Genomic DNA, 14,151 nt, shown 5'->3' on the forward strand with positions numbered 1-14,151 from the left:
GGGGAGGTTACAAGGTGATCAGGTTGTCCCACGGGGGGTCACAGTCTTAACCCCCATTTTACAGATGAGGGAACTGAGGCCCAGAGAATAATAATAATAATAATGGCATTTATTAAGCGCTTACTATGTGCAAGGCACTGTTCTAAGCGCTGGGGAGGTTACAAGGTGATCAGGTTGGCCCACGTGGGGCTCACAGTCTTAACCCCCATTTTACAGATGAGGGAACTGAGGCCCAGAGAATAATAATAATAATAATAATGATGGCATTTATTAAACGCTTACTATGTGCAAGGCACTGTTCTAAGCCCTGGGGAGGTTACAAGGTGATCAGGTGGTCCCACGGGGGGCTCACAGTCTTAACCCCCATTTTACAGATGAGGGAACTGAGGCCCAGAGAAGAATAATAATAATAATAACTATGGTATTAAGTGCTTACTATTCATTCATTCAGTCGTATTTATTGAGCGCTTACTGTGTGCAGAGCACTGGACTGAGCGCTCGGGAAGTCCAAGTTGGCAACATGGAGAGACGGTCCCTACCCAACAGTGGGCTCACAGTCTAGAAGCTCACAGTCGGTATCGGTATCAGTAGTAGCAGTACAGGGGATAATAGTTGTCATTGTACTGTGATAGTCGTAGTAGCAGTAGTAATAGTAATAATAATAATGATAGCATTTATTAATAATAATAAATAATAATGGCATGTGTTAAGCGCTTACTATGTGCAAAGCACAGGTCTAAGCGCTGGGGACGTTACACAGTGATCAGGTTGGCCCACGGGGGGCTCACAGTCTCCACCCCCATTTTCCAGATGAGGTCACTGAGGCCCAGAGAAGTGAAGTGACTCACCCAAAGTCACACAGCCGGCAATTGGCGGAGCCGGGATTCGAACCCATGACCTCGGACTCCAAAGCCCGGGCTCTTTCCACAGAGCCGCGCGGCTTCTCTACTAGCAACTAGCTGGCAATAGTTGTAATATTAGCAGTAGCGGTGATAGTGGTAGCAATACTAGACTGTGAGCCCGCTGTTGGGTAGGGACCGTCTCTAGATGTTGCCAACTTGGACTTCCGAAGCGCTTAGTACAGTGCCCTGCACACAGTAAGCGCTCAATAAATACGGTTGAATGAATGAGTAGTAGTAATATTAGCAGTAGCAGTCACTGGACACAGTCCCTGTCCCATGTGGGGCTCCCAGTCTCCATCCCCACTTTCCAGAGGAGGTCACTGAGGCACAGAGAAGTTAAGTGGCTTGCCCAAGGTCACACGGCAGACAGGTGGAGGAGCCGGGATTGGAATCTGTGAGCCCACTGTTGGGTAGGGACCATCTCTATATGTTGCCAACGTGGACTTCCCAAGCGCTTAGTACAGTGCTCTGCACACAGTAAGCGCTCAATAAATGTGATTGATGATGATGATGATGATGAATCTGCCAACTCCTGAACCCGGGCTCTTACCACTAGGCCGTGCCTTTAATATTCATTCAATCGTACTCATTGAGCGCTCACTGTGTGCAGGGCACCGTACTAAGCGCTTAGTAGTAGAGAAGCAGCGTGGCTCAGTGGAAACAACACGGGCTTTGGAGTCAGAGGTCATGGGTTCAAATCCCGGCTCCGCCAGTTGTCAGCTGTGTGACTTTGGGCAAGTCACTTCACTTCTCCGTGCCTCAGTTCCCTCATCTGTCAAGTGGGGATGAAGACTGTGAGCTCCCCCCGTGGGCCAACTTGATCACCTTGTAACCTCCCCAGCGCTTAGAACAGTGCTTTGCACATAGTAAGCGCTTAATAAATACCATTATTATTAGTAGTAGCAGTAGTTGGAGCGGTGATAGTGATAGCATAGTCGTATTTATTGAGCGCTCATTGGGTGCAGAGCACTGTACTAGGCGCTTACTGGTAGTAATAATATGAGTAATAATAATAATAATAATAATAATGAGTAATAATGATGAGAAATAATAATGAGTAATAATGAATAATGAGTAGTAGCTGTGATAGTAATAGGAGCAAATACGAACGACTGAGGGGTGAGCCCACTTTTGGGTAGGGACCGTCTCTATATGTTGCCAACTTGGACTTCCCAAGCGCTTAGTACAGTGCTCTGCACACAGTAAGCGCTCAATAAATACGATTGATTGATTGATTGATTGATTGATTGATTGATTGTGACATTCCCCGCCCTTCCGCCCCCGCAGAGGGTACTGGACGCCTTTTCTTTGAGTTTTATCACCTCCTCAACTACGCCCGTCCCAAGGCCGGAGAGAAGAGACCCTTCTTCTGGATGTTTGAGAACGTCGTGGCCATGAGGGTGAACGACAAGAGGGACATCTCCAGGTTTTTAGAGGTGAGCCACCCGGAGTCGGTCCGTCCAGCCGGGGGGGACTTACTGAGCGCCTACTGTGCAGAGCGCCCGTCTAAACGTTCCCGGGGTTTTACAGATTCCCGGGCTCGCGGGCCCGGGAATGGACGCGGTTCTCGAGGAAAACAGTGCACCTGAAATCAGTGCGCTCGTCGGGGGAAGCCGCGTGGCTCAGTGGAAAGAGCCCGGGCTTTGGAGTCCCGAGGTCATGGGTTCAAATCCCGGCTCCGCCAATTGTCAGCTGGGTGACTTTGGGCCAGTCACTTCACTTCTCTGGGCCTCAGTTCCCTCACCTGGAAAATGGGGATGAAGACTGGGAGCCCCCCGTGGGATAACCTGATCACCTTGTAACCCCCCCAGCGCTTAGAACAGTGCTTGGCACATAGTAAGCGCTTAATAAATGCCATCATTCTTATTATTATTGTTGAGCGCTTACTGTGTGCAGAGCACTGGACTGAGTGCTGGAGAAGGGAGGTTACAACAGAGTCGGCGGTGGCGGAAACCCAGGTCCTCTGACACCCAGGCCCCGGCTTTGTCCGCTAAACCGCGTTGCTTTCGACCTCTAATAATAATAATAATAATAATAATAATAATAATAATGGCGGCATTTGTTAATCAATCAATTGTATTGATTGATTGATTGATTTGTTAAGCGTTTGCTATGTGCAAAGCACCATTCTAAGCACTGGAATAATAATAATGATGGCATTTGTTAAGCGCTTACTATGTGCAAAACACCGTTGTAAGCGCTGGTGAGGATACAAGTTGATCAGGTTGTCCCATGTGGGGCTCACAGTCTTCATCCCCATCTGACAGATGAGGTAACTGAGGCCCAGAGAAGTGAAGTGACTTGCCGGGATTTGAACCCCCACAGTCTTCATCCCCATTTTCCAGATGAGGGAACTGAGGCCCAGAGAAGTGAAGTGGCTGGCCCAAAGTCACCCAGCTGACAATTGGCGGAGCCGGGATTTGAACCCCCACAGTCTTCATCCCCATTTTCCAGATGAGGGAACTGAGGCCCAGAGAAGCGAAGTGACTTGCCCAAAGTCACCCAGCTGACAATTGGCGGAGCCGGGATTTGAACCCCTACAGTCTTAATCCCCATTTTCCAGATGAGGGAACTGAGGCCCAGAGAAGTGAAGTGGCTGGCCCAAAGTCACCCAGGTGACAACTGGCGGAGCCAGGATTTGAACCCATGACCTCTGAGTCCCAAGCCCGGGCTCTCTCCACTGAGCCACGCTGCCCTCTCACCGAGGGTCGCCAATAGGTGGCTGTGACCCTTGTGACCCCTGACCGCTAACCCCCGGCCTTCTTCCCGTTCCCGTTTTCAGTGCAATCCGGTCATGGTGGACGCCATCAAGGTGTCAGCAGCCCACCGCGCTCGCTACTTTTGGGGCAACCTGCCCGGGATGGACAGGTAACCCGGGCCCAAACTTACTAACACTCGTCATTGCCATGACTCTGTGCTAAGCGCTCCGCTCGGCGCCGGGGGATCCCGAGGTCGGACACGGTTCCCTTCCCTCAAGGGGCTCGTGGGCCAAGGGGGTGGGAGGGGAGGGATGGAAGCCCCGTTTTGCAGAGGCGGAAACTGAGGCCCAGGAGAGTAAAGTGACTCGCCTCAGATCTCCAAGATGGGGCAATTGAGGCCCAGGGAAGTAGTGACTCGCCTCAGACCTCCAAGATGGGGAAACTGAGGCCCAGGAAAGAAAAGTGACTCGCTTAAGATCCCCAAGATGGAGAAACCGAGGCCCAGGAAAATAAAGTGACTCGCCCCAGATCTCCAAGATGGGGAAATTGAGGCCCAGGCAAGTGAAGTGACTCACCTAAGCTCCCCAAAATGGGGAAACTGTGGCCCAGGGAAGTAAAATGACTCACTTAAGATTCCCAAGATGGGTAAACTGAGGCCCAGGAAAGTAAAGTGACTCGCCTCAGATCTCCCAGATGGGGAAATTGAGGCCCAGGGAAGTAAAGTGACTCACCTAATATCTCCAAAATGGGGAATCTGGGGCCCAGGGAAGTAAAATGACTTGCTTAAGATCCCCAAGATGGGGAAATTGAGGCCCAGGGAAGTAAAGTGACTCACCTAATATCTCCAAAATGGGGAATCTGGGGCCCAGGGAAGTAAAATGACTTGCTTAAGATCCCCAAGATGGGGAAACTGAGGCCCAGGGAAGTAAAGTGACTCACTTAAGATCCCCAAGATGGGGAAACTGAAGCCCAGGAAAGTAAAGTGACTCACCTAAGCTCCCCAAAATGGGGAAAGTGGGGCCAGGGAAGTAAAATTACTCACTTAAGATCCCCAAGATGGGGAAACTGAGGCCCAGGGACGTAAAATGACTCGCTTAAGATCCCCAAGATGGGGAAACTGAGGCCCAGGGAAGCAAAATGACTCAAGATCCCCAAGATGGGGAAACTGGGGCCCAGGAAAGTAAAGTGACTCGCCTAAGCTCCCCAAAATGGGGAAACTGGGGCCCAGGGAAGTAAAATGACTCGCTTACACTTCCCAAGATGGAGAAACTGAGGCCCAGGAAAGTAAAGTGACTCGCCTAAGCTCCCCAAACGGGGGAAACTAGGGCCCAGGGAAGTAAAATGACTCGCTTAAGAGCCCCAAGATGGGGAAACTGAGGCCCAGGGAAGTGAAGTGACTTGCACGGGGGACTTGATGAGGAAACTGAGGCCCAGGGAAGTGAGGTGACTCTCCCAGGACCCCCAAGTTGGGGAACCTGAGGTCCAGGGAAGTGTGAAGTGTCTCGCACAGGTAGACACGATCCCTCCCCGCAACCTTACGATCCATCAGCCGCATTTATTGAGCGCTTCCTCGGTACTGAACCCTTGGGAGAGGATGATACAACAGAGTTGGCCAACGCATTCCCTGCCCATGTGAGCTGATAATGGGAAGACAGACAGTAATGGGAATCGATAAGTAATTTATAGTATTTAATTTAGAGGTGTGGACATGAGTGCCATGGTCGGATGAGGGGACGTGAGCAAGAGTTTCTTGGTCACGGGGAGGCGAATGGGTCAATTAGAGAGGCGGAGAGTACGAGCTGGGGTGTAGTGAGAGGGGAGGGAAGGTCAGTAGAACGGATTGGACGTCTCAAAGCCGACGGTGATTCTGTCTGATGCGGAGGCGGAAAATAATAATAATAATAATAATAATAATTTTCTAGCATAAAAAAGCAATTGAGGAGTCCCAAAGGGTCCTTGTTATTTACTGAGCTATTGCTAGTCATTCATTCAGTCGTATTTATTGTGCAAAGCACTGTACTAAGCGCTTGGGAGAGTACAGTAGAACATCGGACACATTCCCCACCCACAGCGAGCTCACGATCTAGAGGGGAAGACGGACGTTAATAGAAATAAATAGATGAATAAATCAATTACAGATTTATACAGATATGTACCTATGTGCCGTGGTGGGTCGATGACAGAAGATGAGAAAGACGCCCCCGGAGATGAAGAATGTTTCTTAATCTGATGCGGAGGCGGTCCGGTAACCGCCGGGGGGTCGCTAGGAGCTGGGGAGACGTGGGCCGAACGTTTTTGTAGGAAAATCATCATCATCATCATCAATCGTATTTATTGAGCGCTTACTATGTGCAGAGCACTGTACTAAGCGCTTGGGAAGTACAAATTGGCAACATATAGAGACAGTCCCTACCCAACAGTGGGCTCACAGTCTAAAAGGGGCAGACAGAGAACAAAACCAAACATACTAACAAAATAAAATAAATAGAAACAAATAAATAAATAAATAAAATAAATAGAATAGATATGTACAAATAAATAAATAAATTGGAAGATGGAGGTCAGGAATGAGGCGGGAGGTCAGCGAGGAGGCTGGAACTAAGCGCTTGAGTGTCCGGTCCAGGAAATAGTCACGATCCCTCCCCTCACGGAGCTTACTATCTGGTCTTCTAGACTGTGAGCCCGCTGTTGGGTAGGGACCGTCTCTATATGTTGCCAACTTGGACTTCCCAAGCGCTCAGTACAGTGCTCTGCACACAGTAAGCGCTCAATAAAAACGACTGAATGAATGAATAGCATAGAAAGGTGATTGAGGAGTCCCAAAGGGTCTATATTATTTATTGAGCGCTTACTGTGTGCAGAGCACTGTACTAAGCGCTTGGGAGGGCACAACAGAACTCCCTGCCCACAGCGAGCTCACAGTCTAGAGGGGGAGATGGGCATTAATAGAAATAAATAGATGAATAAGTAAATTACAGATTTATACCGATACATACCTATGTGCCGTGATGGGTCGATGACAGAAGAATGGAAAGACCCACGTGGAGACGAAGAACGTTTCTTAAGGCGGTCGTAGTCGCCAGAAAGGGGTGTCAGGGAGGTCGCAAGAACGTATAAGAACAGGACGGTTTTGGGACTGTACTGAGCGTACTAAGTTTTGGCTAATTCTCAGGCCGCTGGTAGCTTCAAAGACCGATAAACTTGAGCTTCAGGACTGCCTGGAGTTCAATAGGATAGCCAAGGTAAGCGTCCTCCCCAAGCCCGGTCTCTCCTCCCCGCCCCCGTAAATCCGTTTCCCGTCCGGGGAGAGCGGTCGGTCCGTCGGCGGTATTTATGGAGCGCCGACGGCGTGCGGAGCACTGGGCCGAACGCTCCCGTGGCTTCTGGCGTCATCCAGTCCCCGCTCCTGGGGAGATGGAGTCCCAAACCGAATATCCGGGGCCGATTATCCGTCACTAGGACACGGCCGAAGGTGGACGTCTCTTTCCCGTGACGGTTCTCTGGATTCCGGCCCAGTTCTCTTGGGATTTGGATCCAGCGGCGGTCCCCCCCATCCTCACACCCGCTTCCCGTCCCACCCCCCGTCCGCCGAAAATCCCCCTCCCCAGTTCTCCGCCGAGGGCTCACCCGTGGTACTTGCTGAGCGCCTACCACGCGCCGAGCAGCTCACTACGCGATGTTTTTCTCCTTCAGTTGAGGAAAGTGCGAACTATTACGACCAAGTCCAACTCAATCAAACAGGGGAAAAGTCAGCAGCTCCCCGTTATCATGAACGGTAAAGAAGACATTTTGTGGTGCAGTGAGTTAGAAAGGTGAGAGGGAAAAAGTGGGGCCCGGGCCGGTGGGGGGGACCGTTAATCGATGGGGTTTATCGAGCACTTAATGGGGGCCGAGCTCTGTACTAGGCGCCGGGAAGGCACCCACGGGCCCAGACTCGTGGAGATATTCTAGCCTGTGAGCCCGTTGTTGGGTAGGGACCGTCCCTCTATGTTGCCAACTTGTACTTCCCAAGCGCTTAGTACGGTACTCCGCACACATTAAGCGCTCAATAAAAGCGATTGAATAAGTGAATGAGGGGAAGACAGGGCTGGGGTCGACATAGGGAGCGTCGAAACAACTGCCGTGTGACCTTGGGCGAGTCACCTCACCCGCAGAAGCCGTGTGGGTCCGGGGCTGGGGGTCGGATGACCTCTGCCGAGTGACCCTGGGCCAGTCACTTCACTGCTCCGGGCTTCGGTTTGTTCATCATTCAACCGGGGATTCAGATCGGGAATGGAATCTGACCCCTTCTCTAAGTAAATGTCACCAATCTTGTCTATCGGTGGGATTTGGTGAGCGCTTTCCGTGTGTAGAGGACTGTACTAAACACTTGGAGGACAGTACAATATCAATACAATCAATATCAATACAATATCAATACAATCAATATCAAAAAGGATATTTTGGAGTGCTTACGGCCCGCTAAGCCTGTACTTAGGGCTTGGGGAAGGACAATACTATATCGATCAGGACAATACAGTTGGGCTGGTAGACAGGTTCCCTGCCCACAAGGAACTGACAGTCTAAAAGGGGAGACAGACGTTACTAGAAGGAAATAATTAGGAAATAAGTGTCGAGGGGCTGAAGGAGGGGGATTAAAGGGGAAGTGCGGGAGAAGAGGGAAGGAGGGCGCGGTCAGGGAAGGCCTCTTGGAGGAGGAGACGGGCCGGCAAAAAGGCTTAGAAGCGGAGCCGGGGGTCGGGGGGGAGCAGTCATTGTCTGTGGGATTTGAGGATGTGGGTGAGAGGTGGCAGCGAGATAGATGACGTCGAAGGACAGCAACTAGGTCGGGGAAGGTGTGATCTCAAGAAGCTCTGGCGATGGGACAATTTTACGTAACGGGACACCGGAGCCGGAGAATTACCGCCCGTGATCCGCTCCCGATTCCGGATGCGGTCTCTAGCCCCCGTCTCTCTCCCCGTCGCCTCTGGGATATCTCAGGCCGCCCCCACAGCACGACGTCCGGCTCGGGCCCTCGGTCTCTTTCCCCCTAGAAAGTCTCCTCCTGCATTTTCCCTCCGCCGCCCTGGCCTCTCCGTTGCCCCCCATCACGCCCCATCCCTATCCTTCCTCCCGGATCCGGCCCCTTCCCGTCTGCCCAAGCCGCTTCCGCCCCGATCCGCGGACCTCCTCAGCCTCCCCTCCGGCCTCCGCCCGGTTCGCGATTCACGTCTCCCCGGGATCTCCGGGGATTTGGAGACCCCCGTGCTCTCCTCACACGGACACTCCGTCCTCCTCACCCCCTGTTCCCCGGTTTCCTCTCTGTGCCCCCTGGACTCTCCCTTTCCCATCCAGTCTCCGCTCTCCGGCCTTCCCGCTTCAGATCCCTCCTCGAATCCCACCTCTCTCAGCACCATCCCGAGCCATCTCACCCCGACTCCAGCCCTTAAATCTATCCGGGCCCGGGTTCTAACCCCGGCGACCCGGGCCCGGTAACTTCCCTTCTCTGGGCCTCAGTCTCTTCATCTGCAAAATGGGAATTCAACCCCTGGTCTCCCTCCTCCTTAGCCTGGGAGTCCCGTGTGGGTCAGGGGGGACTGGATCCGCCCGCTGGGTGACCTTGGGTAAGTCATTTATCTGCTGGGGGGCGAAATGGCCGTTCTCCCCGCCCCCCCATCCTTCGATCTCGAGCCCGTGAGGGACGGGGACCGTGTCTGATCCAATGGCGTCAGCCCAGGGGCTTAGCACAGCGCTCGGCGCACGGTAAGCATTCGACGAGCTCGGATACAGAAGCAACAGAGGGAAATTATTTAATTTATAATTTATTATTTAATTTAATTATTTAATTAATTTAATTGCTAATTTATCAATCAATAAAGAAAGGCCAGCTGTCTAAAACGGGGCCTGGCACGTAGCAGGCATTAAATACCAGAAAAAAGTATCCATCAGTGGGATTCTAGTCTGTGAGCCCACTCTTGGGTAGGGACCGTCTCCCTTGTACTTCCCAAGCGCTTAGTACAGTGCTCTGCACACAGTAAGCGCTCAATAAATACGATTGAATGAATGAAAAGGGTGAGGAATTCTAAAACTGGGCGGGGGGAACTCAACACAGCACCTTCACAGACACCTCGGCAGTCTCTTGGGGGTGACGCCCACTTCACTTCTCTGGGCCTTAATCAATCAATCGATCAATCGTATTTATTGAGCGCTTACTGTGTGCGGAGCACTGTACTAAGCGCTTGGGAAGTACAAGTGGGCAACATCTAGAGACAGTCCCTACCCGACAGTGGGCTCGCAGTCTAGAAGGGGGAGACAGAGAACAAAACCAAACATATTCACAAAATAAAATAAATAGAATAGATATGTACAAGTAAAGTAACTAAATAGAGTACTCAATAAATACGATTAATTGAATATCTAACTGAATTAATTGAATTAGATTAGATTAATCTAATTCTAATCTAATCGAATTAGAGAACCTGGGCCTCGGTTTCCTTGTCTGGAAAATGCCCCATGAGGGACAGGGATCGGGTCCAACCCGATTCACTTGCATCCACCCCGGCGCCCGGCACGTAGTAAGCGCTTGGCTGCTTAGGGAAGCAGCGTGGCTCAGTGGCAGGAGCCCGGGCTTTGGAGTCAGAGGTCATGGGTTCAAATCCCGGCTCCACCACTTGTCAGCTGGGTGACTTTGGGCAGGCCACTTCACTTCTCTGGGCCTCAGTGACCTCATCTGGAAAATGGGGCTTAATGCTGATCACCTTGTAACCTCCCCGGCGCTTAGAACAGTGCTTTGCACACAGTAAGCGCTTAATAAATGCCATCATCATTATTATTATTATTATTGGCGAATACCACAGCCAATCTTAGCACTATTACGTGGGCGTTAGCGCCACCCCAAGCGCTTAGTACGGTGCCTGGTCATGGGTTCAAATCCCGGCCCCATCAATTGTCAGCTGTGTGACTTTGGGCAGGTCACCTCTGGGCCTCAGTGACCTCATCTGGAAAATGGGGCTTAAAACCGTGAGCCCCATGTGGGACAACCTGATCGCCTTGTAACCTCCCCGGCGCTTAGAACAGTGCTTTGCACATAGTAGGCGCTTAATAAATGCCATCATCATTATTATTATTATTATTATTGGTGAATACCACAGCCAATCTTAGCACTATTACGTGGGCGTCAGCGCCACCCCAAGCGCTTTGTACGGTGCTTTGCACATAGTAAGCGCTTAATAAATGCCATTATTATTATTATTATTGGCGAACACCACAGCCAATCTTAGCACTATTACGTGGGCGTCAGTGCCACCCCAAGCGCTTCGTACGGTGCTTTGCACATAGTAAGCGCTTAATAAATGCCATCATTATTAATATTATTATTGGCGAATACCACAGCCAATCTTAGCACTATTACGTGGGCGTCAGCGCCACCCCAAGCGCTTTGTACGGTGCTTTGCACATAGTAAGCGCTTAATAAATGCCATTATTATTATTATTATTGGCGAACACCACAGCCAATCTTAGCACTATTACGTGGGCGTCAGTGCCACCCCAAGCGCTTCGTACGGTGCTTTGCACATAGTAAGCGCTTAATAAATGCCATCATTATTAATATTATTATTGGCGAATACCACAGCCAATCTTAGCACTATTACGTGGGCGTCAGTGCCACCCCAAGTGCTTTGTATGGTGCTTTGCACATAGTAAGCGCTTAATAAATGCCATCATTATTATTATTATTATTGGCGAATACCGCAGCCAATCTTAGCACTATTACGTGGGCGTTAGTGCCATCCCAAGTGCTTCGTACAGTGCTTTGCACATAGTAAGCGCTTAATAAATGCCATCATTATTATTATTATTATTATTGGCGAATACCACAGCCAATCTTAGCACTATTACGTGGGCGTTAGTGCCACCCCAAGCGCTTTGTACGGTGCTTTGCACATAGTATGCTCTTAATAAATGCCATTATTATTATTGGCGAATACCACAGCCAATCTTAGCACTATTACATGGGCGTTAGTGCCACCCCAAGTGCTTTCTACGGTGCTTTGAACATAGTAAGCGCTTAATAAATGCCATCATTATTAATATTATTATTGGCAAATACCACAGCCAATCTTAGCACTATTACGTGGGCGTTAGTGCCACCCCAAGCGCTTTGTACGGTGCTTTGCACATAGTATGCTCTTAATAAATGCCATTATTATTATTGGCGAATACCACAGCCAATCTTAGCACTATTACATGGGCGTTAGTGCCACCCCAAGTGCTTCGTACGGTGCTTTGCACATAGTAAGCGCTTAATAAATGCCATCATTATTATTATTATTATAATTGGCAAATACCACAGCCAATCTTAGCACTATTACATGGGCGTTAGCGTCACCCCAAGCGCTTCGTACGGTGCCTGGCATGTAGTAAGCGCTTAACAAATGCCGCACAGTGGGTGTGGCGGGTGTGTATGTGCGCCAACATCCCGTTGACCTCCCCCCACTAATCCCCCTCTTCTTTTCCAGGATCTTTGGCTTCCCCGTGCATTACACAGACGTGTCCAACATGGGCAGGGGGGCTCGGCAGAAGCTGCTGGGAAAGTCCTGGAGCGTTCCCGTGATCAGGCACCTGTTCGCGCCCCTCAAGGATTACTTCGCCTGTGAATAGCCCAGAGCCGGCGGGGTGGGTGGGGGGAGTGGTGGTTGGGGGGTGCGGGGGGGAGACGGGACTGATCGGAAATCAGGGAGGGACCCCAATTCCGGAGCCCCATCCCGCCGCGTGACCTCGAACCGGGTCTTCCCGTGACCCTGTACCTCAGCCTTCCCATCCGCGGGACGGGAACGGCCCGTCTCCCCGCCCGCCCCGTCCTCCCACCCCCGGATTCCCGAGGCCGAAGCGGAGAGCGGCCGGAGAAGAAACTTGAAGAGAAATCGGGGCGGGGGACGAGGCCTCCTTTCCGTTTTTTTTTCCCCTCCCTTTTTCCCGTTCCCCTCGGACGACTGCCAAGAAACCAAATCCGCAAGCCCACGTCCCCTTCGGCGGTCCGGCCTCCTTTTCCCCTTTTTTTTGTTATCATTTTCGACTTCTTCGGGGTCCCCCTTTTCCCGTCCTCGCCGCCCGACCCTCCAGGCGGGGGGCCGCGCGGACCGTAGAGCGATGGTCGTCTTCTAGCCGTAGCGAGGGAAGGAAACGCGTGTGCATGTGTGTGCGTGTCTGTAGGTGCCCGTGTGTCCGACGCGTGCTTATGCGCGCGCGCGTGTGTGTCGTAGCCGTGATCTCGTCTCGAAAGTAATCAGGAATCCGCTTTCGGAAGCAAGTCGGAGGGGTGGAAATCGTTGACGCCGGAGCTCTTTCTAACCAGTTCTTCCGCCGCCGCCCCCCACCCCGCCTCCGGCAACCCTATAGTGCTTTTATTGTTCGTTTTTTGTTCATTTTTTTTTTTAAAGCGATGAGATCAGCAGGGATGATTTCGTGTTTTTCAGTGATTTAACTCTTTTTTTTTTCTTTTTAAAGAAAAAAAAAAAATAGGAAGTCCAGGGCAAGAACCAAGCACAAAATCTCCGTTAGGTCTGTTTCTCCAGGCCGCAGTTTACGGGGCGCGGGGGGAGGCCGGAGGTTGACCAGCCGGACGGAGAAGCCGCCCGGCCTTCGTACTGTTACCTCAAATCTTCTCCCGGACCCCCCCATCCCGGCCGAGACACCTCAGGGAACGGAGGGGGGCCGGGGCTGGGTGCGAGGGGAGGATGGGACCTCCCCCCCACCCACCCACCCACCCCAAAATCACCTCCCACCTCTCCGCTTCCTCGTCCGGAAACTCCCTTCGGCTCTCCCATCCCCGGCTCGCCCGCTCTTCGCCGGAAACCGGGCCCGGCGGGATTCGAACCCAGGACCTCGGGGTGGGCCGTCCTGAAGAACTTTTCCCTCCCGCATGCCGGGAAAGACAGAGGATGCGGACTGGGAGCGACGCCCCTCCTCCCCCAAAATCTGCCTTTCCGTGACGCGGCCGAGAAGCTATTTTATGGGGGGACCGAGGTTTAGAATCACGGTCGCAGTGGGTTTCCAGGCCGTTTTTACTCTTCTCACTGGTGCTATTTTTTTTTGTAGACTCAAGGACGTTTGATAAATGAAATTTTGGTGGGGTGCTCTTTTTTTTTTTTTTAATACAGCCCTTTTTTTAAAAAAAAAATCAGCAGACTTCTATTTTTGAGGGTTCACGTTTCGTAAACACGTTTTGTAACAGGAGCCAAGTATCAAATAAGGAAAAACAAAACTCGGAAAAAAAAAAACTGTGCCTTGTCTGAACAGTTTGCTAAGTTTTAGGATGGAAAAGACAAAATAATTAGTAGACCTGATTACAACAGTTTGATTAAAGTCAGTATTTCTCTATGGCTGGACAGCTTTCTTTAATCTCTTTTCTTTCTTGTGGTATTAAATGCCGAAGGCTCCTGGGAATTGCCATCATTATTAAAGGAGCACACGCATAAATGTTTTCTAATTAGCGTAGCTTTTCTCTCACACATTCACAGGTTTTCTAGATTACCCTGCCTCATCTGTAAAATGGGGATTAAGGTTGTGAG

At 51.0% G+C, this 14,151-nt stretch overlaps 1 protein-coding gene across 5 annotated transcripts in view; it reads left to right on the top strand.

Moving 5' to 3' along the window:
• DNMT3B (DNA methyltransferase 3 beta) overlaps window positions 1–12,245 on the top strand; it is a 102,994-nt gene extending 90,749 nt beyond the window's left edge. For 4 of the 5 annotated variants that reach the window (XM_038750338.1, XM_038750337.1, XM_038750339.1 and 1 more), the window contains 5 exons: window positions 2,190–2,338; window positions 3,685–3,770; window positions 6,774–6,843; window positions 7,295–7,413; window positions 12,100–12,245. In XM_038750338.1, coding sequence (XP_038606266.1) covers window positions 2,190–2,338; window positions 3,685–3,770; window positions 6,774–6,843; window positions 7,295–7,413; window positions 12,100–12,241 — 566 coding nt within the window. In that variant the 3' untranslated portion in view covers window positions 12,242–12,245. The remainder of the gene's footprint in view (window positions 1–2,189; window positions 2,339–3,684; window positions 3,771–6,773; window positions 6,844–7,294; window positions 7,414–12,099) is intronic. The other variant, XM_038750341.1, reaches the window with a different exon arrangement.
• The last annotated feature ends 1,906 nt before the right edge of the window (window positions 12,246–14,151 follow it).

The sequence above is a fragment of the Tachyglossus aculeatus genome, chromosome 8 (assembly GCF_015852505.1).
Source record: "Tachyglossus aculeatus isolate mTacAcu1 chromosome 8, mTacAcu1.pri, whole genome shotgun sequence".
Taxonomy (NCBI): domain Eukaryota; kingdom Metazoa; phylum Chordata; class Mammalia; order Monotremata; family Tachyglossidae; genus Tachyglossus; species Tachyglossus aculeatus.